The 26896-nt window shown below is 40.3% G+C and overlaps 1 protein-coding gene across 1 annotated transcript in view; it reads left to right on the forward strand.

The window, feature by feature from the left end:
* The window catches only part of DNAH9 (dynein axonemal heavy chain 9), a 312997-nt gene that overhangs the window by 187034 nt on the left and 99067 nt on the right, over positions 1-26896 (forward strand). The window contains exons 46-49 of the mRNA XM_020280809.2: positions 9875-10017; positions 10384-10545; positions 10711-10944; positions 18437-18697. Of these exons, the coding sequence (XP_020136398.2) occupies positions 9875-10017; positions 10384-10545; positions 10711-10944; positions 18437-18697 (800 nt within the window). The remainder of the gene's footprint in view (positions 1-9874; positions 10018-10383; positions 10546-10710; positions 10945-18436; positions 18698-26896) is intronic.

Raw genomic sequence — 26896 nt, forward strand, 5'->3', positions numbered from 1 at the left:
CTAAAACAACTGAAAAGAGTAAAACTATGCTTCCAAAGACATATAACTTTAGAAATGCTAGGCATGTTGCCAGTCTCACAATGTATTTCAATTGGCTCAAATACAGCCAGGTGACCTCCTCCTAAAATAATTTCTGAAACAAAGAAGTTGTTATATTTTTGCCAATTGAAATTTTATTCCTCAATTAAGTATTTTTAATTTTTAATTTAGAAGACAAATTTTTAAAGTGCAAATACATTTCTGAAGCACTGCCAAGTGAGAACTTAATGTAATCAGCCAGTTCCAAAGTCATGGAGTTTTAGGTTCACAGCTCCCTTTTAAGGCTTCTGTGTTAAAATAAATAATAATAATAAGTGCCAGTACCATGCTTTTTTGGTTACTATAGCTTTGTGTTATAGTTTGAAATCTGATAAAGTGATGCCTCCTCCTTTATTCTTTTTGCTTAAGGCTGCTTTGGCTACTCAGGCTCTTTTCTGGTTCCATCAAAGCATAAAATTATTTTTTCTAAACCTGTGAAAAATTACATTGGTATTTTAATGGAAATGGCATTGAATCTGTAAATCACTTTAGGTAGTATAGACATTTTAACAATGTTGATTCTGCCATCCATAAGCATGCTATGTTTTTCCATGTGTGTACATCTTCTGTGATTTCCTTCCTCAGTGTTTCATAGTTCTCCTTATAAAGGTCTTTCACCTCCTCGGTTAAATGTATTGCTAGGTATTTTATTTTCTTTGTTGCTATTGTGAAGGGTATTGAGTCTTTCATTTGGTTCTCAGCTTGACTGCTATTGGCCTATAGTAATGCTACTGATTTACACACACTGATTTTATAACCTGAGATTTGCTTAATTTGTTTATCAATTACAGGACTCTATTGGCAGAATCTTTGGGTATTTTTAGATATAAGATCATATCATCAGCAAAGAGCAATAGTTTGGCCTCTTCTTCCCCTACTTGGATACACATGATTTCCTTCTCTTGCCTAATTTCTCTGGCTAGGACTTCCAGTACCATGTTGAATAGAAGTGGTAAGAGTGGGCAACCTTGTCTGGTTCCAGTTCTAAGAGGGAATGTTCTCAATTTTCCCCATTCAGTATGATGTTAGCTATGGGTTTGTCATATATGGCTTTTAAATTTCTGAGGCATGCTTCCTCTGTGCTTATTTTGTTAAGAGTTCTTATCATAAAAGGGTGCTGATTTTTGTCAAATGCTTTTTCTGTGTCTATTGAGAGATTATATGGTCTTTGTTTTTGCTTCTATTTACATGATGAATCAAACTTACGGATTTGTGTATGTTGAACCATACTTGCATCTCTGGGATAAAGCCCACCTGGTCATGGTGGATTATTTTTGATGTGCAGCTAAATTCGGGTTCATAGGATTTTATTGAGAATTTTTGCATCTTTATTTATAAGGGGTATTGGTCTATAGTTTTCTTTTTCTGTTGTGTTCTTCCAATGGATCAGAACAGAGAACCTAGGTATAAAACCATCCTCATACAGCCATCTGATCTTTGACAAAGCAGAAAAAAACATACACTGGAAAAAAGAATCCTTATTCAATAAATGGTGTTGGGAAAATTGGATAGCCCCATGTAGAAGACCGAAACAGGATCCACACCTCTTACTATTCATGAAAATTAATTCATCATGGATAACAGACTCAAACCTAAGACATGAAACTATAAGAATTCTAGAAGAAAATGTTGAAGAAACTCTTTAAAACATCAGCCTAGGCAAAGAATTTATGAAGAAGGCCCCCAAAGCAATCACAGTAATAACAAAATAAATAAATGGGACCTGATCAAAGGAAAAAGCTTCTGCATAGCCAAGGAAACAATCAATAAAATGAATAGACAACCTGCAGAATGGAAGAAAAATGTTTGCATGCTGTACATCTGATAATAGGCTGATAACCAGAATCTACAAAGAACTCAAGCAAATCAGCAAGAAAAATCAAACAAACCCATTAAAAAGTTGGCAAGAGACATGAACAGAAACTTTTCAAAAGAAGATAGACTAATGGCCAACAAACATATGAAAAAATGCTCAACATCTCTAATCATCAGGGAAATGCAAATCAAAACCACCATGAGATATCACATAACTCCAATGAGAATGGCTTTTATAAGAAAAATCCCAAAACAACAAATGCTGATGTGGATGTAGAGAGATAGGAACACTCGTTCACTGTTGGTGGGACAACATCTATGGAAAATAGTATGGAGATACCTCAAAAAACTAAAAGTAGACCTACCATTTGATTTAGCAATCCCACTACAGGGTATTTACTCAAAGGAAAAAAAAGACATTGTATAAAAAAGACACCTGCACTCAAATGGGTATAACAGCACAATTCACATTGGCATAGATGTGGAAACAATCCAAGTGCCCATCAATAGATAAGTGGATTAATAAAATGTGATATGTGTATACCATGGAGTACTACTTAGCTATTAAAAAAGTGGTGAACCAATACCCCTTGTATTAATCTTAATGGAACTGGAGATCATTATTCTAAGTATCACAAGAGTGAAAACACAAACACCATATATACTCACCACTAAATTGGAACTAGTAAAACAACACTTATGTGCACATATGAAAATAAAACTCATTGGAAATCCAGCAGGTGGGAGGGGGGAGGAGAGAATGAGTAAAGTTACACCTAACAGGTATAATGCACTCTATCTAGGAGCTGGGCACACTTGTAACTTTCATTCAAACTGTACAAAAGCAAATTGTGTAACCAAAATGTTTGTACCCCTATGATACTCAGAAATAAAATAAAATAGTAAGATTTGTAAGCACATGTTCAAGTGGAGATAAAGTTAAGATTAACACTTTTTTCTTCTAATCCTCATCCCTTTCTTTCTTAACAACTTCAGCATGGAAAATTAGAGCATATCTTAATTCTAATTTTCCCTGACAAATAAGTAATTTCTGACTGAAAAGTAACTGACTACCAGTCTGGTCAAGGCTTCAGGGATTCCTCATAACTTCACTATCTCCAAAATTTTTAAATGTTGTTGGGTATGTAATTATTTTACTCTTGAATAACACAGTAGAGACTAGAAAACTATAACTTAGGCTACCTTTCCTTTAACTCATTCCTTCATAGTTATGTGCAAGTCCTATTAGGCTAGATATAAAGCTATGGTGAGTGAATTCCACTGATGCAATTTTTTCCCAAAAACATCTCCTTCTGAAAACCAGTGTTCTCATGACATAGGTTTCCTCTCACACTTCTTTAGTTCACTGTTTCATCCCTTGTTTCCCTGGTACCATTTCTAACAATCAAACTGTGGTGGTAATTTGGCTCATGAATCCCACTTCTGACACCAGCCATAGCATTTTAAAACCCATCTTGATGCCCGTTGTATCTCAAGGGGGTTATAGATTGACAAGAAGAAATCTTACACACAACGTAAAAAATGTTAAATTAAGTTCCTGGCTTAATTAGAAAAAGATAAATAATTGTGCAAGAAGTGAAGTGACCACCCAGAGCAGGAGCAAATGAAGCATATCTTTGAGCCACTTCCCTTGGCTGCCAGAGTCTTCAATCGGGGTTATGCAGCTATTGGTGACACAGTGGATGAAATGTAAGTCCTTGCTGCATCAGAAAGGTTCCACACCTGCTATGTCCTTATTGACCTGTTATAATAATCCCTGAAGAATGTACACTGACCATCAAATCCAGGTACTTAAGGAATTCTTACAAAAGTTGTTCTGTGTTGGTCCTTGACCCAAACTCAGCATCAGCAAGGCCCCATTCTAATTTAGAGGGAGAAATCAGAATTATCCTTTGGCTTTCCAGGATGACACCTCTTCTACTAGCTTCCCTGCCTTCTGAAAGCCCATTTTACTGTGGTTGCCTGCCAATTAGCACTAACCAGATAAGAAGACCTAGTGAGCACCAGGTGGGATGTCCCTTCCTCTCCTAACTATGACATATTTTGTACTTTCCTCAAAATACTGCTTTCAAATGTAACACATTGTCTCCATCTGAAAAAAAAATATTTTAATTATCTTTCTTTGACTTGAAATGACAAACACTAATCCCAGAAACTTTTTCCAGAGAAAAGTCTCAAAAGAATAAAATTCACAATTTTTGCACTTTGACCACCCACATTTACCTTTTTTCCTTTGTTTTTTGTATTTCTTTACAAAATATTTTGGGCATTACAGAAAGCAATAAAATAAACACCCATGTAATTATGAACGATGATGTGAAATTGAAACTTTTGGTGTGTGTGTGCAAGAGTTTTTCTACTACAGGTACCAGATTACTAGGTTGTCTGGTAGGAGCATTGCAATTTTACCGAAAAGTGGCAAATTGCTCTCCAGAGTGGTTATACAAATTTAGTCTCTAGCCAATAATGCATGAAAACCTGTTTCTTCCTAACCTCACCAGCACTTGGCTTATCTGATATATTAATTTTTGCCAATGGGAACGAAATGAAATCTCATTATTTTCCTTTCCCTTTTTACTGGTGACATTGAATATCTCTCTAAGTGTTTATTATTTATGCCTGTTTCTTTTCTGCGAGTTCCCCATTTATGCACTTTGCCCTTTGGCTCCTGAGTTGTCTTTTTTCTTATGGATTTGTAAACATTCTTTATATATTTTGGATATACTTTCTTCATTATATGGGGTTATAAATATCTTTTTGAAGTCTATATCTGAATTTTACCATGCCAATTTATTTTTAATATTGTAAAAGTTAAGTCTTTTTTTCTCTGCTGTGTACTTTTTGTGCTCTGTTTCGGACATTTTGTTCCATCCTAATGCCATAAAAATAATGGCCTGTATTTTATATTTTTAGTTGTCACTGTTTTATTTTTCATATTTATGTCTTAATTCACCTGGAATTTATTTTCATAGAGTGATCTAATTATATTTGATATATTAATATTGGATTATCTTAACATTACTTATTAATTAGTTTATCTCTTGTCTGCCTTTTGATTTTTTTTATTTTATTTTAGCATATTATGGGGGTACAAACATTAAGGTTACATATATTGCCCATGCCTCCCCTTTCCCCTCGAGAAAGAGCTTCAAGCGTGTCCATCCCCCAAACGTTGCACATCTTACTCGTTGTGGTTGTATATACCCGTCCCTTCCCCCCCCCCACCTCCCGACACCCAATAAATGTTACTCCTATATGTCCACTTAGGTGTTGATATGTTAATACCAATTTGCTGGTGAGTACATGTGGTGCTTGTTTTTCCATTCTTGAGATACTTCACTTAGTAGAATGCATTCCAGCTGTATCCAGGAATATACAAGAGTTGCTATATCACCATTGTTTCTTAAAGCTGAGTAATACTCCATGGTATACATATACCACATTTTATTAATCCACTCATGAATTGATGGGCACTTGGGTTGTTTCCACAGCTTTGCAATTGTGAATTGTGCTGCTATAAACATTCGAGTGTATGTGTCTTTTTCATAAAGTGACTTTTGATCTTTTGGGTAGATGCCCAGTAGTGGATTGCTGAATCAAATGGTAGATCTACTTGTATCGCTTTGAGGTGTCTCCAATTGCTTTCCACAGAGGTTGAACTAGTTTACAGTCCCACCAGCAGTGTAGGAGTGTTCCTCTCTCTCCGCATCCACGCCAGCATTTGTTGTTTGGGGACTTTTTGATAAAGGCCATTCTTAGGGTACAGTTCAACAAGAAGACAAAACAATTCTAAATATATATGCACTCAACCTTGGTGCACCCAGATTCATAAATCAAACTCTACTGGATCTAAACAAATGGATAAACAACAACACCATAATAGTTGGAGACTTTAACACCCCACTGACAGCACAAGACAGATCCTCCAAACAGAAAATCAACAAAGAAATAATGGACTTAAACAGAACCCTAGAAAAAATGGGCCTGACTGACATTTACAGGACATTCTACCCCCAAACCACTGAATATACGTTCTTCTCAGCAGCTCATGGGTCATTCTCTAAGATTGACCATATCCTAGGACACAAAGCACGTCTCAAACAACTTTAAAAAAAAAACAGTAATTATACCATGTATCTTTTCAGACCACAATGGAATAAATGTAGAAATCGATCCTAACAGGAGTCCTCCTTTCTACACAAAGTCATGGAGACTAAACAACCTTCTGCTGAATGATCACTTCATAAGCGAGGAAATCAAGATGGAAATCAAAAGATTCTTTGAACCAAATGACAAAGGTGACACAAGTTACCAAAACCTGTGGGACACAGCTAAAGTAGTCCTGAGAGGAAAGTTTTTTTTTTTTGTTTTTTTTTTATTTTTTTTTATTTATTTTTTTTTTATTTATTTTTTTTTTAATTATTTTTTTTTATTTTGGCATATTATGGGGGTACAGATTTTAAGGTTTCAATAAATGCCCATTTCCCCCCCTCCCCCCAAAAGTCTGAGTCTCCATCATGACCATCCCCCAGATGGTGCACATCTCACCCACTATGTATGTATATACCCGCCCCCCTCCCCCCTCCCCAATACCCTATTACTGTAGCACCTATGTGTCCACTTAGGTGCTACTCAGTTAATACCAGTTTGCTGGAGAATATATCTGGTGCTTGTTTTTCCATTCTTGGGATACTTCACCTGAGAGGAAAGTTTATTTCCATAAATGCCTATATCCAAAATTCAAAAAGATCACAAGTAGACAACCTAATGAACCATCTCAGAGCTGGAAAAAGAAGAACAGACCAACCCAAAACCCAGCAGAAGAAGTGAAATCATTAAGATCAAATCAGAACTAAACGAAATTGACAACAGGGAAACTATACGGAAGATTAATAAAACAAAAAGTTGGCTCTTTGAAAAAATAAACAAAATTGACACACCATTGGCTAGCCTAACAAAAACCAGAAAAGAAAAATCTCTAATAAGCTCCATCAGGAACAATAAAGGAGAAATCACAACTGACGCCACGGAGATACAAGATATAATTTATGAATACACAAAAACCTCTATGCATACAAACTGGAAAATGTGGAGGAAATGGACAATTTCTTAGAAACACACAGCCTCCCTAGGCTCAACCAGGAAGAAATAGAATTCCTGAACAGACCGATATCAAGTACTGAAATTGAAACAGCAATAAAAAACCTTCCTAAAAAGAAAAGTCCTGGACCAGATGGTTTCACACCCCAATTTTACCACACCTACAAAGAAGAACTGGTGCCTATCCTGCCTTTTGATTTTTATTATCAATTTACTGTTTATATCTGAACCTGTTTCTAGGTGATTCACTCTTTGTTTTATTTGTTTACCCCACTATCAATTTCATATTGTTTTAACTGGCATAGCTTTATAAGGAGAACTGATTTCTGGTAGGACAAATTCCTCCTTCTGGTTCTTCCTCAATGATGCTAGAACCCTTTGCTCTTCCATATAAGTTTTAGAATATGCCTTTCCGGATTAGAAAAATACTCATTTGATTTTTTTATTACAGTGCATCTTTGTGGTAGTGGTGATACTGCACCATCCCTCAATGAATGCGGTATTTCTCTCCATTTATTTAGGGTTTCGTTTGTTCCCTTCAATAGTATGCTATAGGTTTTGCATTAAGATCTTGCTCATCCTTTTACATATTTATTAGTTACTTGCCTTATAGTTTTTGTTGGTATTCTAAATGATAACTTTTATCTAAAGTAACATTTTTTGCTGGAGTACAGAGATCCAATTTAATTTCCAGTATTGATTTTTGTATCCAGCAAGTTTATTGTTATACACTCTTATGAGTTCTGATTGTTTATGTGAATATTCTCTTAGATTTTCTACATAGAACCAGAATAATTTTATTACTTCCTTAACTCTCCTTATACAATTTTTTCTTAACTTTTTGCATAGGCTGGGATCTGCTATATAATGAATGTCATGTTTGAATAGAAACATTGATGGCAGTCCTATTTGTCTTGTTCTTTATTTGAAAGGGAATATTTTAGTATTTTACAATTAGCTGTGATGTTTGCTCTGGGCTTGAGATTGATATCTATTATCAGGTTAGGAGAAATCTCATTTTCTCCTAATTTACCAAGTTTTTAGAAACTTTATGCATCTATTTCAATGGTCATACTGTTTTACTTCTTTAATCTATATTAATGTACTGAATTATTTTCATAGATTTTTTTCCTAGTATTTAACTATCTTTACATTTCCAGGATAGAGTTTATCCAGGATAGGATTTATGCTCCTTCATCATATATTGATTGTTATCAATTTAGTTAGAATTTTTAAAATTTTTATCCATCAGTGAGATTGAGCATATAATTTCACTTTCATATACTGCCTCATCAATGCAATGTTTTGTCTAACTTTCATCTTTTTGCCAATCTGGCAAAAAAAATAATAATTAGGCATAATTTTCACATACATATCTGTTATGATTGAGGTTAAGTGTCTTGTCTATTCATATATTTGTCGACCTGAGTTGTACAAACAAAAAAGCAACTAAGCGTAGTTGTGTATGACTTTGTTATTACAAGTGAGATTAAACAACTATTAATACATTCAAGGGACGTTTTTATCTCTTGTACTATGAACTCTCTTTTCATATCCGTCACCCTATCTTTCTATTGAATTATTAATTTTTTTTCTTTATTTGTAGAGGATTTCTTTACATATTAAGGAGGTTAGCCATTTAACTATGATCTAAGTTAACATTTTCTTAATTTGTTCTTTGTGTTTTTCTATTGTTGCTATACTTTGCCTATGGTATTTTTATTGTAAAATGTTTTTCTGTTTTATTTTATTTTGTTTTATTTTTTAAGAGACAGGGTCTTGCTTTGTCACCCAGGCTGGAATGCAGTGGTGTGGTCATAGCTCACTGCAGCCTTGAGCTCCTAGGCTCAAGCAATCCTTCTGCCTCAGTCTCCTGAGTAGCTGGGACTACAGGTGCACACCAATGTGGCCAGCTGATTTTTTTAGTTTTTGTAGAGACAGGGTATCACTATGTTGCCCAGGTTGGTTGTGAACTCCCAGCCTCAAGCGATCCTCACACCTTGGCTTCCCAAAGTGCTGGGATTTACAGGTATGAGCCACTGCATTGAGCCTTTAAAAATAATTTTTATATAGTCAAATTTATCAAATTTTATGCATCAAACAATTTTTTTAAATAGGCTGAATGAGTTATAGTTAGAAAGTCTTTCCCCACTCAGAGGTTATAAAAGTATTTCCCTCATTTTTTCTATTATTTTTCTGGTTTTATTTTTCATAGTTAAGTCTTGTTCCGTTTGGAATTTACTGTAATGTACAGTGTGAGGTAAGGATCCAGCCATGTTTTTTTTTTTTCCAGATCCCAGTTTTCCTAATACAGTGCCATATATTGAATAGTTCATCTTTTCCCCATTGATTTAATATGTCATACATTAAATTCCATGAAGCCATCCCTGCTTTCTACCCTTATAAAGAGTGATAGCTCACTCTTCTTAAATATATGGATTTATCTATATGTTTCTTGTGGTCATTTTCAGCCCTGGTCTTATAGATACTTTAGATCTTTTTTATATTTTCTACTAAATACTAAACTCCTTAGGGACACAATTTACACAAAGGCCAAAAGTACAATAGTTAGTAAATAAACGTTTTAAGAAAAAGAAGAAAAGACAATTGAAGGCTCTCGTGTTACCAACTGCCTGCCCCAGGATAAGCACCTACACCCTGTTCCATCCACTACTGTGCTCATTCTCCTGCCCTGGGTTTGGAGTAGATCTGGTGTCTACCCAGTTTCACCAGCAGGAGAGGTAGAACGTGGCCCCAAAACCAAAGGACCTGTGTCCCAAGGTCAGATAACCTCCCATGTCTGATTGCATCATTTAGCGAGGTGCCAAAGTGGTCCATCTGTGCTTCATTTTTTTCCCAGGGGAGATCCCAGATCTCTACTCTGATGATGAGGTTGAAAACATCATAAGCAATGTGAGGAATGAAGTCAAGAGCCAAGGTCTGGTTGACACCAGAGAGAACTGCTGGAAGTTCTTTATAGACCGAGTCCGGCGACAGCTGAAGGTAAAGAGGGCTTACTGACAGGGGTAGGCAGGGACCAGAGATGGTTCGTGGAAGGTCCTACTGATATTTTGGACACAGCTGTCCTCTGATTGTCTTGGAAGTGGGCGGTAAGGGTGCAGCAGCCTTCTCAGCACCACTGCAAGGACGCCCCTGTCATCTGCTCTATGGGCAGAGGCCTCTGTCTTGCACTGTGCAGTCCCAGCATGCTCGCCGAGCTGGTGGGAAGGCTGGCCAGCGCTTACAGAGTTTGCCTCCATTGGAGGTTCTTCGCAATTTTCTGGAGACAAGAACCCCACGCCATGTCTGCCTCTCCGTGAGTATTTCCCTGATACTTTCTTTGTCCTCCTTACCTTTTTGACTTCTCAGGTGACTCTCTGTTTCTCCCCCGTGGGGAACAAGCTCAGGGTCCGCAGCAGGAAGTTCCCAGCCATCGTGAACTGCACGGCCATCGACTGGTTCCACGAGTGGCCTCAGCAGGCGCTGGAGTCCGTCAGCCTCCGCTTCCTGCAGGACACGGAGAGCATTGAGGTGCGAGGGAGAAGGAGGTGCTCCTAAAGGACCTTCCCACCTAAGGGTACAAGGAATTCCACCTCCAGAATGCCAGGGTTAAAGATCAAGCTCAGAGTTGCTGGGGCACGACTTTGCATGTGGTGAAGGAATAAGGCCTCTTTACTTCCTGCTCTTTGATTTCAGCCCACAGTAAAGCACTCCATTAGCAAGTTCATGGCCTTTGTCCACACGAGTGTCAACCAAACATCCCAGTCTTATCTGAGCAATGAGCAGCGCCACAACTACACAACCCCCAAATCCTTCCTGGAGTTCATCAGACTCTACCAGAACTTGCTGCGCAGGAATGGAGAAGAGCTCAAGTCCAAGACGGAGCGGCTGGAGAATGGGCTGCTGAAGCTGCACAGCACCTCCGCCCAGGTGAGCCACCCACCCCCGCCCAGGTGAGCCACCCACCCCTGCCCAGGTGAGCCGCCTGCCTCCGCCCATGTAAGCCACCTGCCTCCGCCCAGGTGAGCCACCCACCCCCCGTCCAGGTGGCCACCTGCCTCTATCCAGGTGAGCCATGGGCCTCTCTGCCGCACTCAGGGCACTGGAGGATCACCATCAAGATCTGAAAATCATCTCTGGTTTTCTCTGTCACCCAAAACTGCCAAAAGTTAAGGCTGAGCTCCCTGGGCAGAAGAGCATGTCCTCACCCTCAGGGCTGATCTGCTCCTCTCGTTGATGCTGGGATCCCTAATCCCCTGAAGCACCTCGTGTCTTTCTTTATTCCTCTTTGTAATTGCAATCTCTCCTCCTTTTATTTCTTTTCTTTTCTTCTTTTTAAGACAGGGACTCCCTCTGTTGCCCAGGCTGGAGTGCAGTGGTGCCAAAAGCCTCAAACTCCTGGTCTGAAGTGATCCTCCCACCTTAGCCTCCCACAGTGCTGGGATTACAGGCATGAGCCTCCACACCTGGCCAATCTCCTCCTTTCCCTCTGTTTTCCTTTCCTCTCCAGTTCTCTTCCCTTCCATCTTCAAAACAGAAAGAAATGAATGATGGAGGGAAATGGGCAATGTTTGCAGGATTATTTCAATTTCCTTTTGTTTCTTTTGTCTTCCTGTGATTGGAACCTCACTTCTTCAACAAATCCCATCTTGTTTCCTACATTTTCTTACCTATTTCTAAGCAGTTAACCATCATAAGAAGGCTCCCTGTTATGTTTTTCCATTTACTCTTTCAAATGAAACAGCTTCTTTCAGCCCATCTGCCGAGCTGCCCTGGAGAGTTGGGGCAACTCCAGCACCTGCCTTACCCCTGCTCCCGTCCCCAAGTGTTCTTGCTCCCTCGAAGGTCCATTTCTGCTCCCTGTCTCCCAGCAGCAGGGCCAGCCTCTCATAAGGTGGGGAAATTTCATGGAACTGCACAATCAAACTAACATTGTGATCTGCCTCATTCTCGGACGTCACATGTTCCTGTCCATATAGAAGCCTTTCATTCGCTCAGAATTTTGGCCTTGGAATTGCTCTATTGAACTTTCTCCTTCTGACTTGTCTTTTTTTCCCCACTTCAGTTTCCTGATTAGTGGGGTGCAGTGAGCCCTTGCAATCTGTACACATAGTCTTTCTTCTGCTCTGCAAATCTTCCTTCTATTATATGGTTTTGTCCATCTGGCCTGGGCTCTCCTCTAGGAGCAATGGTTAGCCAGACAGGGCCCCCATGCCCGGAGCTATTATATCCTCATGTGTTGCTTTCATCCCTCCGGCCTTTTTCTCTGCATTCTAGGAAAGCTTTTCAAATTTTTTCTCACCAGCACTAATATAATAGTGTGTGGTATTGCTTCTGCCATGTAGGCTTGCAATGAAGACTTTAATTATGCTATTGCATTTTTAGTTTCCTAACAACCCTTCCTCCTTGTATCCTTTTTCTTTTTCAATACATCCAATTGCTTTCTTATTTCAGCCTGTTTTTCTGCAATTATTTCATAGCAACCACTCTGATGATGCCAGACAGGTTCCTTCATGTTTTTTTTTAGGTCCAGTCACAGATCATTCTCAGAGCTATGTTCTTCTTCTTCATCTTCTAGACGTTATTCCTTTCCTTGTTCTGTGCTTTTAGATGGACCTTTTCTTTTTCTTTAATTACCTTCAGGCAAGGTGAGATCAGTTCAAATTCAATGTTCACCAACAAATGGCATGTGCAAATTGTCTGTGACACTACTGTTTTTTTATTTGTGTGATGACTAAAACCCCTTCTTAAAGCTCTAGTTCAGGGCAGGGTGACGCATGCAGATCCAAGTCTGGGTCCTAGCAGTTTACCTGGTGTACACCTTTGCTACAGAAAGGTAGCATCTTCTCTCCTGGTCACTTTCAGTTTCTCCCAGTCTCTGAACTTATAGAAAACAACATGAAATACAATATCAGAATGCAGTACCACAGATTTGTTTCAAAACATCTATTTCTTCCTCTTCCTCTCTCTCCTCACCAGCTGCAGTGCTCTTGAACATTCTACATCCCCACCAGCCCCTTTTCTATTCTACCCCTACCCCTACCCACTCGTCCTCTGGGAATTACTGATCCGTGTATGTCAGGGATGGCTGCCAGGGAGTAAGAGATGGCAAAGATAGGCTCATCTCTCATGGAGCAGACCCCAGTATTCTATTTTGTACTGTTCATAGAAATAAACAAAACTCTGCAAAAAAATGTAAAGAGGTTTATTCTGAGAAAATATGAGTGACCTTAGCCCAGGAATACACAAGCCAAAGAAGCTTTTGGCCCGAGGTAGTTGGATTGTGGTTTGGTTGTATACAGTTCAGGGAGGCAGAAGTCACAAGCACAGACATAAATCAATGTATGGATGGTATACATTGGTTCAGCCTGAAAAAGTGGGGTATCTTGAATGGGGGGGCTTGCAAGTCATAGGTGGGTTTAGAGATTCTTTAATTGGCAATTGCTTGAGAGAGTTAAGTGTTGTCTAAGACTTTGGAGTCAGTTAGAAGGATGCCTAAATTAAGATGATGGAGCCTGCTACTCTCATGTGATACTATGCCAGCAAAAAAAAGATCTTTTTGACTAGATTTTATGGATTATGAGGCATGACTTAACCTGTGGCTTGCACGGCCTTAGGTCTTGTTTATAATTTAATATCTTATTGCCACAAAGAGCCTGTTTTGTCAGTCTTACGATCTCTGTTTTAACATTAATGTAGGTCAGTTGTTGTGTCTAAACTCCGAAAGAGAGGGGTTAATGAGGCATGTCTGACCTCCCTTTCTGTCATGGACAGAAACTCAGTTTTAGTGTTTTTCTGGGGTCCCCTTGACCAAGAGGAGGTCTCTTCAATCAGTAGGTGGGCTTAGGATTTTATCTTTATTTTGCAGTACAGATCCTGAGTCTTTGAGCAGACCCTGTAGAAAGCATAATGTCTGTGTTCCTGATTTAGGTGATCTCTAATTAACAAGGAGAGGCCTGGTCATATCCTTAGGTGAATCCAGCTCTGTCTGCACCATAGTTAGTGGAGAATTCTTTCAAGTCCTGGCATCAGGTTTAGTATCTGAAACCACACACGAAAAAAATCTTCTCTCTCTGTAGTCTCTACTTCTATTTCCCCAGTTCCCTGGGCTGGAAACTGGGAGGTTACCTTGCACCCTTCCCCTTCTGTCACTTGAGCCTCACTGGTGCTATTCAGAGGCCACTGTCCTACTCACTGCAGTGGCTGACTCAGGTGTATTCATGATGAAGGGGAGGATGTGGGATTGAAGAAATATTCATAAATGGACTAATGGCCTTTGCCAATTCCCTGCATGTAGGATCCAATCCACAAGTCTTAATCTGGAAACTTTTAAATTCAGTTTAAGGTTTTCAGATAGTCTCAAGCCATTAAACATACCAGAAGTTGACAGTTTAATAATTTATGATGATGTATTTATTAGTCAGGATTCTTTTGGTTGCAAGTGAAAAAAATATATAACTCAAATTCATTGAGCAAGAAGAAAAAAAGCACAAAAGAAAGGAAGGAAGGAAAGACAGGAAGGGAGGGGGAGGGAAAGAGGAGAAAGAGACAATCTTGAGATTACATGATACGATTATCAAGACACTTGGTGACAGCTGACTGAAATCCAAATGAACTTTGGTAAAACAACAAAACAAATAAAAAGAAATGAATGGGTTCCTGTAACTGCAAAGTCAGAAGTAGAGCTTAATTTAGACAAAGCTGAAGCTAGATACTCTGGAGTATCCTGTACATCTCAGTTAGCCCATGGTCACAGCTGAACAATCTCTGTGACTCAGATACTCTCGTTGGCCAAGCCAGGGTCACATGACAACTAGAACAAACCCCACCCAAATTATAAGGACTTGGGCAGGGGGAGTTCTCCAAAGGAAACTCTAACTATGTTGCTAGAATAGGAGTGAATAGTGTTTATTAGGCAGGCGAACATAATATATATAGACAGGAAACAACTGCACCTAAGAGGAAAGCTTCTTTGAAATCCAGATTTATATCAGAGAGTGCTGGGTGACTGCATGGACACAGAGGAAGCAGGGTGATATTTCTAGGCCCCTGTCTTAGTCCATTTGTGTTGCTATAAAGAGATGACTGAGGCTGGGTAATTTATAAAGAAAAGAGATCCATTAAGCCCCTGTTTCTGCAGGCTGTACAAGAAGCATGGCACCAGCACCTGCTTCTGGTGAGGGCTTCAGGCTGCTTCCACTCATGGGGGAGGGGCATGGGAGCAAGAGAGAAGGCAAGAGAGAGAGGAGACGGAGGTGCCAGGCTCTTTTTAATAATCAGCTCTCATGGGAATCGAGGGAGAATGCACTCACCACCCTACCAGGGAGGGCGTTAATCTATTCATGGGAGATCCACCCTCATGACCCAAATGGGTCCCACCAGTTCCCGCCTCCAACACTGGGGATCAAATTTCAACATGAGGTTTGGAGGGTCAAAAATCCAAGCTGTGGCAGCCTCTGACCCTCAGTGGAGCATTTATTGCTTCTGATTGCCCTGGGCTTCCTCTGTTTCTCTGGCAACTAATGATGTGATCACGTCTTTCCCCAAAAACCTAGAGCTGCTTCTGCACATATACTCACCATCAAACCAGCACTGATTGAGCAACACTAAGATGCTCATGCAGTAGTAATATTCTTTGGGGGTAGGGGTTTGGGGGTGGGTAAACTCACAACTAATGGACACGGTGAGCATTGTGGGGGGGGGAAGGGCACATCTCAAATCATGGTTGGAATGTGGCAAAGTCATAACATGTAACCAAAATGTTTGCACCCCTATAATTTCCTGAAATTAAAAAAAAAAAAAAAAAGAGAGAGTTCTCCCCTCTAGGCAATGCAGAGAAAACACATGTACTTTCATCCCAGAAAATACACATTCTCAGTTCTTCTCATTTGTTTTCAACTCCACTCCCAAGGTCTCTGGAGCTCTGGAGGAAAGTCCTGGGTAGCCTGACCACTCTCTTTAGCATCATGTCCTTGGTCCTTGCAGAAGGGAGGGCTGCCTGCCACCACTGTGTTGTCAGCCAACTCGGTTGGCACCAGCCACTTACCATGCATGACAACAATTCAGGAAGCCAGCAGGGTGCAGGAAAAGGGTCTGCTGTGTCTGGGGCACTCTCCCTCTCACCCTTCTCACCCGGGTTTGGGGGTGTCTATAATAAGGAGAGATCCAAAGTGTGGCTCAAATGTTTTAAATAGGAAGAAGGAGAAGAGAAAGATTTAAACTGACCTATTTCAAGTTCCCATTCCATTGCAGAAGGAATGGGAACTTGAACCATGAAATGAACTTGAGTTGTGCTTTCTCTGTAGCTGGGTTGGGAACGGCCTAATTCCTACTGGTGGGACCCTCCTGTCACTCCATGTCACAGCTTAAGAACTATAAAGCTCCTATTCACAGTGCTGGTAATTATTTACCTTGGGCCTGAGGTCATAAGCCATATCTACAATCAACACAACAACAACCAAAAATTTTAAAAAACGCTTCAATTTTCTCAAATCTCCCAAGATTTAAAAAGGAACAAAAAGTTACTGGTGTGTTTGCTGACTGGCGTGATTATGCGGCTCAATCATTTTGATTTACAATTGCATCTTTGTCCTTGTAGAAATAACTCTGCAGCTGAACAACGGGAGATGGAAACGGATTAACCTTCCAACATGTGAATATAAGACAAGTTCTAGGGAGCGGGCCTTCGTTTGAGGTTAACACAAGGTCCTGTTTCTATGAATACACAAAATTAAAGAGCATTCTCTTTTTTTCCCTTTCCTTTTCTTTTCTTTTGATCTGCCATGAAAAGGGAATTATCAGCAGCGTCTAAGCCTCAGTTTTATTTTCCCCTTGTGCATTTTGCATCATAAAGCATTCGAATCTGTTTGACGTGTTCCAGGAGCTCTGAAGTAATCTTTGGTTGTCACATGAAATAGACTGCAGGAAAATGAGAGGCGAGAGGTCATTCTGGAATGTAAAGTTTATGGGCCGTACTGCAAATACAAATGGCCTTTTTACTTTCCAGAAATAAACAGGTCTGTGTCTTCTCTTTGCATCTGAAAAGGCCATTCCCCTAGGCCAGCAGTTCGGTTCTCAAACCTAGACAGGCACCAGAATCACAGCTGAAACACAGATTGCTGGGCCCTCCCCGCCCCAGAGTTTCCGATTCAGTATCTCTGGATTAGGGCCAAGGAATTTGCATTTGTGACCAGTTCCAAGGTGCTGCTTATGCTGTGGTCCAGAGAACACCCTCTGACAATCACCATGCTCTGCTGACCTGAAGGTAGAGAGGAAAATCATTCTTCTCTTTCCAGTGCATGAGACAAATAGATGGTTGCCCAGGTGCTGACATCCCATCACTTCATTACCGCCTCCAGACAACATGTGACTTCAGAGGCTGGATGTGGGATTCAGCTGGCCTGGGCCACGGGGATTTTTGTTGTCCCACTTAATCTGGTCATCTATTGCTAGTAAAAATTGTATAAATAAATGAAGACAACAAAATGAGAACAATCAAAGGCTATTTATTCAGAGCTTACAAGGGAGTCAGCGACTGTCACTTGTATTTAGCAGAGACTCAAAAGCAGGCAGGAAACCAGAAAAGCTTTGTAGTGACGAAGGGGGAGCCCTCAGGTGTGCCCTGCGGGAGGCTGTCCGCGTGGGGAAGTGGTGGCAGCGACAGGCTCACTAGAAGTCGGGCATCCCATTGGATTGCTTAAGGGAGCATGCTTGGATTTCTCTGATTGATCAAAAGTTGGAAGCAGGGATAAAAAATTAAGGAAGTTGTTCATTATGAATCAAGTCCTGGCCAATTGCTGCAGGAGTTATTGTCTGTCTAGCTGGGTAGTTACTAGGGATAGTCTGATTTCCTACGAGCCTGGCTTACAGCAGGCTTGCTTCCGGGGCTGGTTATTGTAGATAGCAGGCCAGTCGCCTGGGCAGGGTGCTGCAGGCGTGGGTCAGAGTTCTACTTTTATATATGTCCATCTGTATATTCACACTCTCAGGATGCAAAGTAGACATTCCCTCTTTGCATGTTGCTAAATCCTCGGCACACTGCACATTGGCCAGTTTTAATTAAACAATGACGGATCTTTATGAAGGGCCTGCCGTGTAAAAAGTGTTACGTTAGGCACAAGAAGTTCTCTAAGACACAGGCAGCAGCGTCAGGGAGAAGCAGCCCACGTCATTTGGGCATCAAAAAGAAAGGCCGAGGCAGGTGTGGTTTGGAATAGTTCAGCACATTCACTGTGGAGAGGAGGGGATGTCCAGGCTTCCTTTCCTTTCTCGGGTCAGGGAGCGTGGTCCCACCTGAGAACAGAGCCTCATCCCGTGGCATGGGGAGTTGTCATGTGTTCTGCTCCGCAGAGTTGGGCCCCAGGGCTCTGCCTGCCGTGTCTCTGGTCCCCGCTCCTGATAAGCCCCGGCTTCCCTGATGCAGGTGGATGCTCTGAAGGCCAAGCTGGCGGCCCAGGAAGTGGAGCTGAAGCAGAAGAATGAAGACGCAGACAAACTGATCCAGGTGGTGGGCGTGGAAACGGAGAAGGTGAGCAGAGAGAAAGCCCTCGCGGACGAGGAGGAGCAGAGGGTGGCCCTCATGATGCTGGAGGTGACGCAGAAGCAGAAGGACTGTGAGGAAGACCTGGCCAAGGCCGAGCCGGCGCTCACCGCAGCTCAGGCCGCCCTCAACACCCTCAACAAGGTAGGAGGACAGTGGCGGCCACTGCTTACCCACCCCGTCCCGCCCCCCAGACAGACCTGCCCAGAGATCGCCCAGCCCTGCTGTTCCTCAGAGATGCCAGGGCAAGATTGGGAGGGCCCAGCTGTCACTGGTTTATTCATTAAGCGAACAAACGTTTGTTTAAACTATCTGGTAGGTTCCATGAGCAGCCAATGAAATCCCAGACACGTAACTCTTAGAACCAACCAGTACATGAGAGGTCAATGAGTCTAACCTCCTCGCTTCACAGAGGAGAAAACCAAGATCAGGAGAGGAAGACTGACTTGCCCTGAGTCACAGACTTAAACATTAAGAGCCAGAATTTGAACTCACATCTGCATAATCCAATCCCAGAGACATTTCTGCTATGGGAGCCCAGGGCCACTAGCTTCTACAGGACACACGAGCTGTTTAAAGCCCTTGCATTAAATGTGTGAGATATGAGACTAAAACGAGTTGTTGGCTCCAAATTATATACTTTTTTAAATCTACAAAATCAAAAGTAGTAAGTATTCAATTAAGTGGCAACAATATAACTGTGTTGTCAACTAGATTCAACTCACATATGTAACATGTGGTAGAACAAGCATGACTTGATATGCATGCATGGAGCAATTTTATTTTCGTTTTCTTTAAATTTACTCCGAGGAGAAGAGAGGAAGGGCAGGTGGATAGCTGCTTCTTTCTTTTCTCATTCTTCACAATTAACCATCTTTCCCATTTGGATAGCTGTGGTTGTGAGGCAACAGTGGAAGGGAAAAAAAGAAGGGCAGTCAGAATCATGTCATGTTGGCAACAGAGTTGGACCAAACGCTGACCTTTTTTCTACTGGGACACCCATGTAGGGTTCTTGGAGACTCCCCACCAGTCACTGGGGACCTCGCCCTTACGGATAGCTTCCTCCTTCTCTGGAGAGGCTGGCAATTCCCTTACCCACTTCAAATGAAGCACTTGGGCAGGACCTAAGACAACCTATGGCCGCTCAGCCATGCAGATGGCTTGCCTCTAGTCCACTGGGGATATCTGTCTCTCCTTTCCCCAAACGAGCTCTGAGAGCGTTGGCCACCCAAGGCAGCATGCTCTCCCTAGCCCCACTGTCTGGGGCAGCCAGCTGCTCTCACACGTTCTGCATTTCTGGGGTGTGAGTTAGACCCCCCTCCACTGTGTCACTCAAACTGGGGGGGGGGAGGGAGACATGTGAAGCTCACTGATTAGTCTTCTTGAAGCCTCTCCTTCTAGATTTTCTGTGAAAGGAGTAGCTGCCCCCCATCCTCCCTTAAAGGCAGAGTGGGTGGGACACCCCAACAGCTCACTAAAAGTTCCCTCATCATCTCCAACCTCCTCACTCCTTTATATCCCCAATGAGGGCGAAGGGTTTAAAAGTCAAAAGTAATGTCTTCTGAAAACTTCTTTAAATTAGTTCTGCATAGTCACCATGCAGCTCACACTCTGGAAGGCAGCATCTATTGGCTTAGGATCTCAGCAAAACTGAGATTAAACTAGGTACATTGTCAAATCCTCTTATGACTTTACATAAAAATGATGTTCAATGCAAGATGTGCGTGCATTTTAGTATTTTTATGATGTAGGGTGGGAGAACCCCTAAAAGTCCTTAAATGGGCCTCTACCTCAACACAAAACACAGGATTTCTCCTTTAGGAACTTGCTATATTGCTCAGTAGGCCGGGAATTGGACGCACAGTCCACCCACGCCACCACCTCTGCACCTTTCCGTACAGCCAGGCCAGGCTCCTCCCTGGCCCTCGCAGCATGCTCATTGCAACCTGCAGGCCTTTGACCAAACTGTCCCCACCTCCTCACCATCCAGGACTCCTTCTCCTTTCATTTTATTCCACCTAAATCCTACCCATATTTCAAAACCAAACTTACATTCCAGATCAATCTCTTCTCTTTCTGATTTCCAGAACACAAACTATGGAACCATTTTATTTATGCCCTCCTCGCATCTTGTTCACTGATTATTTCTTGCCAAGAAGACTAATGTTTTTCATAAGAGCTTTTGACACAGCCTTTATATTTCCAAAGATGAGCCGAGTCCAAATACTGGCTGTACTATTCACTAACCGTGTGGCTCTGGGAATGATTTTGTCTTCTCTGAGCCTATGTTCCCTTATCTGTAAATTGGAAGTAATAGTAATATAGGCCCCATAAATGAGACAGTATATGAAAGGTGGCTAGTAGATGGTAGCTACTCGGTAAATATTTGTTGTTGTTGATGTTGTTGTTTATATTGTTATAATCAGTAATCACTTCAGTTTCCACAAAACTGGAAACAAAGTGAACTCTCATAGATACTTTTGGTTTAGTTGTCAGTTGGTTAATTGATTGATTGATTGATTGACTGAAATAAACACAGACACATAACTCAAGAAGTGATTGTAAGGTTTTCTGGTGGCTAAAGAAACAGACACAGAGAGAGAGTGGGGCCAAACAATGTGGCTTTATTGTGCAGTCCCGGATGAGGTTCGCAGGTTGGGGGGGGGGGGCTAGAAGTCGCATCTGTTTGAAAGGGGGGAAGGCTTTCATACCCTTTTAAGTGGGTTGAGGACTTTTGAGGGGAAGAGCTGGGATGACCTTTGGTGGTCATTGAGAAATAGGAGGAACTGGCGGTATTTGCATGGCCTGGCAGTTGTCCCTGCTGGGTCTGGTCTTGTGAGCCTTTTCTTTTCGATCTAGGGAGTGCAGGGGGCCCTGCCACCAGCCTTACAGTGGTGCGTTGGGATTTTGAAAATGGCACTGGATTTGAAGTCTAGATAGCACTGCCACAAAGAAAGTGAAACCCATCTTTAATGAGTGCCTACTATGTGCCAGGCAATATGATAGGTGCTTTCCTCTAGCTGTGTGTCTTGGCACAAGTCACTGAAGTTCTTGGTCCCTCCGTTTATTTTCCCTATTACCAGGAAAGGGACTAACAGGAATTAATGGGATCTTTATCTGACACTCCCATCCAATCTACTAGCAAATTACTTTCAAAATATAACCAGAATTCAAACAATTTATCTCCTCTCTACTGTCACTGGGATCTAAGTTACCCTCATCTCTTCCTCGGCCTGTTGCAGTAGCCTCTCAGCTGGTCTCTCTCCTTCCACCCTTGCTCCAGCACTGCCTTTACCCAGGACAGCGTCTGAGTGATCTTTGTTAAAACAGAAGTTTGACCATGTTATCCCTCTGTTTAGAGGGATATCCCATCAAAGACAGAATAAGATCCAAAGACATCTCCATGGCCTACAAGGCCCTCCACAATCTTTCCTGTGCACTGCCTTCTACTGATCTGGTTACTACTCTTCTCTGCTCATTCTGTTCCACCCGCACCGACCTTCTTGCTGTGTCTCCAATACTCCAAGCACAGTCCCACCCAGCGATTGCTTCTGCATGGAACAATCACCCAACAGCTACCCCCATAGTTCTCTGCTCTTCTTCTCTCATGTCTTTGCCCAAAAGTCACCTTACCAGGGAACAAACAATAAAGGTTTCTATTAATTTCAGGGGGAAAAATTAAGGTATATAAGAATGATAATATAATGCAAAGTGAACAATATCTATAATGATAATCGTGCACCTGCTGGATGTTAATTTAACTAAAAATTTGGTATAACCATTGCAGGGGGGCCACTGAGAGGGAAAGGAGGTCAATAGCAGATAATGTCCAAAATGAAAAAGTAGCAGCATAAGCATGCTCTTATTGATCAGGAGTGAAATCTGGAAGCAATGAAGGAAGAAACTGTGTAAGTGGTGGTTTCTGGAGAGCTGGAGTTGGGGTGAAGTGAACATGAGATTTGTTCCAAGCCTTACAGCTCTATTAGAGTTTGCAAACTATGTGCATGTGTCACATTAATAGAAACAAAACTTAAAATTTTTCAATGACTTGAGAGCACAGAAGGTGTAGCTAACTGCCTGGCCAGGGAGGAAATAGAGAAGAGAAAGCCCAGTAAGCAAGTACTACCATGTTTCCCCAAAAATAAGACAGGGTCTTATATTTATTTTTCCTCAAGAAGACACCCTAGGGCTTATTTTCAGGGGATGTGTTACTTTTTTTTTTTAAGTACGGTCCAACAATCTACATTTATTCAAATATAGTTAAGTCATCTTCTTCTGGAACATCATCATAACTCTCCAAAGCCCGAATTCCATCCTGAATTTCTTGCGACTCTGTTTCCTTTAGAACCATTGGCCGCCACCTCTCATGTGGAGCAATAGAGCTCTCGTGGGGCAGATGAGAAGGGCTGCTCGTCTTCTTTACCGCTTCGCGAGGAAATGCATGGGTTGTGCAGATACGCTGCGTAGCCAACACCCATCACTAGGTCTTATTTTCGGGATAGGGCTTATATAGCACAAATGCTTAGAAACCCTGCTAGGGCTTATTTTATGGCTAGGTCTTATTTTCGGGGAAACACGGTACAAGGATGAGGACTTCCCTAGACGGAGAAGTTGGTGGAAAAGAATATCCCAGGGTTGAATGGTCATTGCAAAGACCTGGATGCATGAACAGGTGTGGTGTGTCTGAGCCCGGGGGCCTCCGAAGGTGATGTGGAGGACAGGCTCTGGAGGTGAGTTGAGCAAGACCGCTAGCAGTCCCGTGGCATCACTAAGAAGTTGAACTGTAGCCCGGCGTTTACACTGCACAGCTTGTGACCAATTAATGGGCCTCAAACTGCATTTTGGGTTTTGTAGACGGGCTAGAATGGACCAGAGCACACCACGTGCAGTGAGGACAACAAGTATTGCTCCAGGAACCCGAGGACTCCTGGGCCATCCTCAAACCCTTCTGCAGTCACAGAACTCTGTTATTTAAAGATCATTTCCCTGTGTTCTCATCATTTTCACAGTTAACAATAAATCTTTAGTTAATACATAAAGAATACCTATAAATCACAGCTTGGTAGTAAGTCTCTGCACATTTTAAGTCTCCGTTTTGTCAGTTTTATTTTGTTTTTATGGATGAACTGAAATAAATCCAATGTAAGTTGTTCTGCCGTAATTTAGGAATGGTTTGTCTTGCAATTTTATGCCCCCCTCCCCCACCATGCACACAAAGTTACCTGGAATTTTCTATTTATTCCACATGCATTTTTATAGTGAACTATTTTTTTTCTTATACAAATAGTAGGTAATAGCATTTTTATTATTAAAAATAATTCAAATAGTATAGATTATACAGGGTCAAGATAAACCCACCCTTATTTTTCACTCCAGCCCTGGTTCTCTCCCTAAAGATAACTCCTATGTGGTTCTCTCCAAAAAAATAACTCCTATAATAATTTGAAGTATATCTATTCCAGCAATTTTTCTATGCACTTACATTTGTAATAATACACATATAAAATATGTCTTCAGTACAAATGGATTTGTATTTGTATTTATATGGGTACAATACCAACTTACTTTCCCTCCTTTTTTATTGTATATATTTAAGGTATATAACATGATATTTTGATATACATATACATAATGACATGATTACTGTAGTCATATTACTACTAATATATCCATCACCTCACATAGTTATATATGTGTGTGTGTGCCTGTGTGTGTGTGTTTGTGTGTATGTGTGTTTGGTAAGAGTACCTAAAATCTACTTTCTTCACAAATTTCCTGTAGAACATAATAAGTGTTGGTGAGGGTGTAGAGAAAAGGGAACCCTTATGCACTGTTTGGAGGGATGTAAATTGGTACAGCCATTGTGGAAAAGAGTATAGAAACTCCTTAAAAACATTAAAAATAGAACTAGCATATGACCCAGCAACCCCTTTTCTGGGTATATACCCATAGGAAATGAAATGAATACCTTGTAGACATGTCTGCACTCCCATGTTTATTGCGGCATCATTTGCAATCATTCACTATAGCCAGGGTAGGGGAACAACCCAAGTGTCCATCAAAGGAGGGCTAGATAAAGAAATTGTGATGTGTGTGTGTGTGTGTGTGTGTGTGTGTGTGTGTGTGTGTGTGTGTGTGTGTGTGTACAGGTAGGCCCTAAATAGCAGAGGGAGAAAAGGTGATGTGAGATGGGGCCATGAGCCAGGGAATGAGGACAACCCCTAGCAGCTGCTGAAAAGAGCATGGAACAGACAGATTCTCCACCAAAGCCTCCAGAAGAAACCAGCTCTGCCAACCCTTTGATTTTAGGACTTCTGACTTCTAGAAGTGTAAGACAGTAAGTCCATGTTGGTTTGAGTCACTAAGTTTATGATAATTTGTTACAGAAACAATAGGAAACTCTACAAACAATATGCACTTTTTAAATAGATCCTGCCAAATTTCTAACCAAATTGGCTGTTTTTATTCATAGTCACGAGTACTATTCTTCTCACATCCTTGCCAACCTTAGATATTTCCAGTCGTTTAAATTTTTCTCAATGAAATGGGTAAAAAAATTCTCATTTTTATTTTAATTTGAAATGGTTTCATTCTAATGAGACTGTGAATCTTTTCAAATATTTAGATTTCCTCTTCTGTCCACTATTTGTTCAGATTTTTTGCACATTTTCTTGTGAGGTGGTTTTCTTCTTATTAATTTATAGCTATTCTTTATAAATTAAATTTTTTCCATTAATCCCTTGGTGTATAAATTGTAATTCTTTTTCTCAGTCTGTCATTTATCTTTTAGCTTAACATTAACAAGTAATAGAAAAAACAGACTTGATAATCAAATAACATTGGGAATTCTAGGATAACGGAGTTGGACAGACTTCTTTCCTATGGGACTTCTCAGTGTCTTCATTATGTGATAAGCTCAACACTAAAAGTGACAGATAAAGCACAGAATATAAAACTTCAGATTAATCTAACTAATGAGTAGTGGTGTAAGACATCTATATAAAATACTAGTAATTGACTCCAGCAATTTATTCAAATAATAATATGCCACCAACTGGTAAGGTTAACTCAGTATATAAGGCTATTTATATACCCATACCCAAACATACATCAAAGGAGAAAAGCTCTATAGTCACCTTGAGAAATGTCAAAATGGTATTTAACATAATCCAACATCCATTTTTTACTAAAACTCCTAGTAAAATCAGAATAAAAGGATATTTGGGTATTTTGCTAGCAGATGCTAGCAATCCAAGAGCAAAACATCCCATCTAATGATGGAACGCTAGAGGCATTGCCATTAAAATAGGAAAAGTGCAGTGACAACCCCCTTCACTATAGAATTAAAATATTTGTCTTAGAGTCCTAGCCAATGCAATAATAAGTAAAAAATATTAATCACATAAATATTGCAAAATATCAGACAAATGTATCATTATTCATAGATGTTATAAAAATATAATAAAACAAATAAAAGGGAAGGTTATAAGGGCCCATTATAAAATAAATTACAAAATGCAATAGCTTTCCGAATATCCACAACAGCCAGTTAGGAAATATATTTTCAAAATAACAACCAAAATATAAGGTACAAATAAGTGTAAAAAATTTTGTTGAAACTGTGAAGAAAACTACATATCCTTATTGAAAAGTATAAAAAAAGAAGTGAATAAACAAATATATATACACCAAGTTTGTGTACTGGAAGATTCAATTTTATAAGGACGTCACTGTTGTTCCAATTTGCTTGTAAGCAAAGTCTAATTGAACTCTAATTTGATTTTTGGTGTATTTGTCCCTAGTGTTATTAAAAGTTCCTATCATTTAACCAACTATTAAAGATTTAATAACCTAAACGTTCAACAATATGGAGTTGACTAAATAAATTATGCAATCTGAATGAGAAAAAAACTGTGCATTGTTTATTGAAAATCATATTCTGCAAAAATAATTGACATGAGAAAGGTTTAAGATATCATTTTCAGTGAAAAAGTAGGTTCAAAAATAGCATAAACAGTGATTGATATGTATATGTATGTATACGTATATGTGTGCATACATATATACATATACATTATACATGTTTGTGCATACATATAAATGTATGCATACACATATATATAAATGTATGACTGTATATATATATTATATACATACAACAGACCAACAGAGACAGGATAAAGAAAGTTACTCAGTGAAACACACCAGGGTACAGGTAATGTTTTATCTCTGGATAGTAAAACCATGATTCTTGTTTCATCTTTATCTTTGCTGAATATTCCGCAATAAGTATGCACCCTTTTAATAAATGGACAAAATAGAATTGCCTTATAAAACAATGAA

Source organism: Microcebus murinus, chromosome 18, assembly GCF_040939455.1.
Source record: "Microcebus murinus isolate Inina chromosome 18, M.murinus_Inina_mat1.0, whole genome shotgun sequence".
In the NCBI taxonomy this organism is placed as follows: Eukaryota; Metazoa; Chordata; class Mammalia; order Primates; family Cheirogaleidae; genus Microcebus; species Microcebus murinus.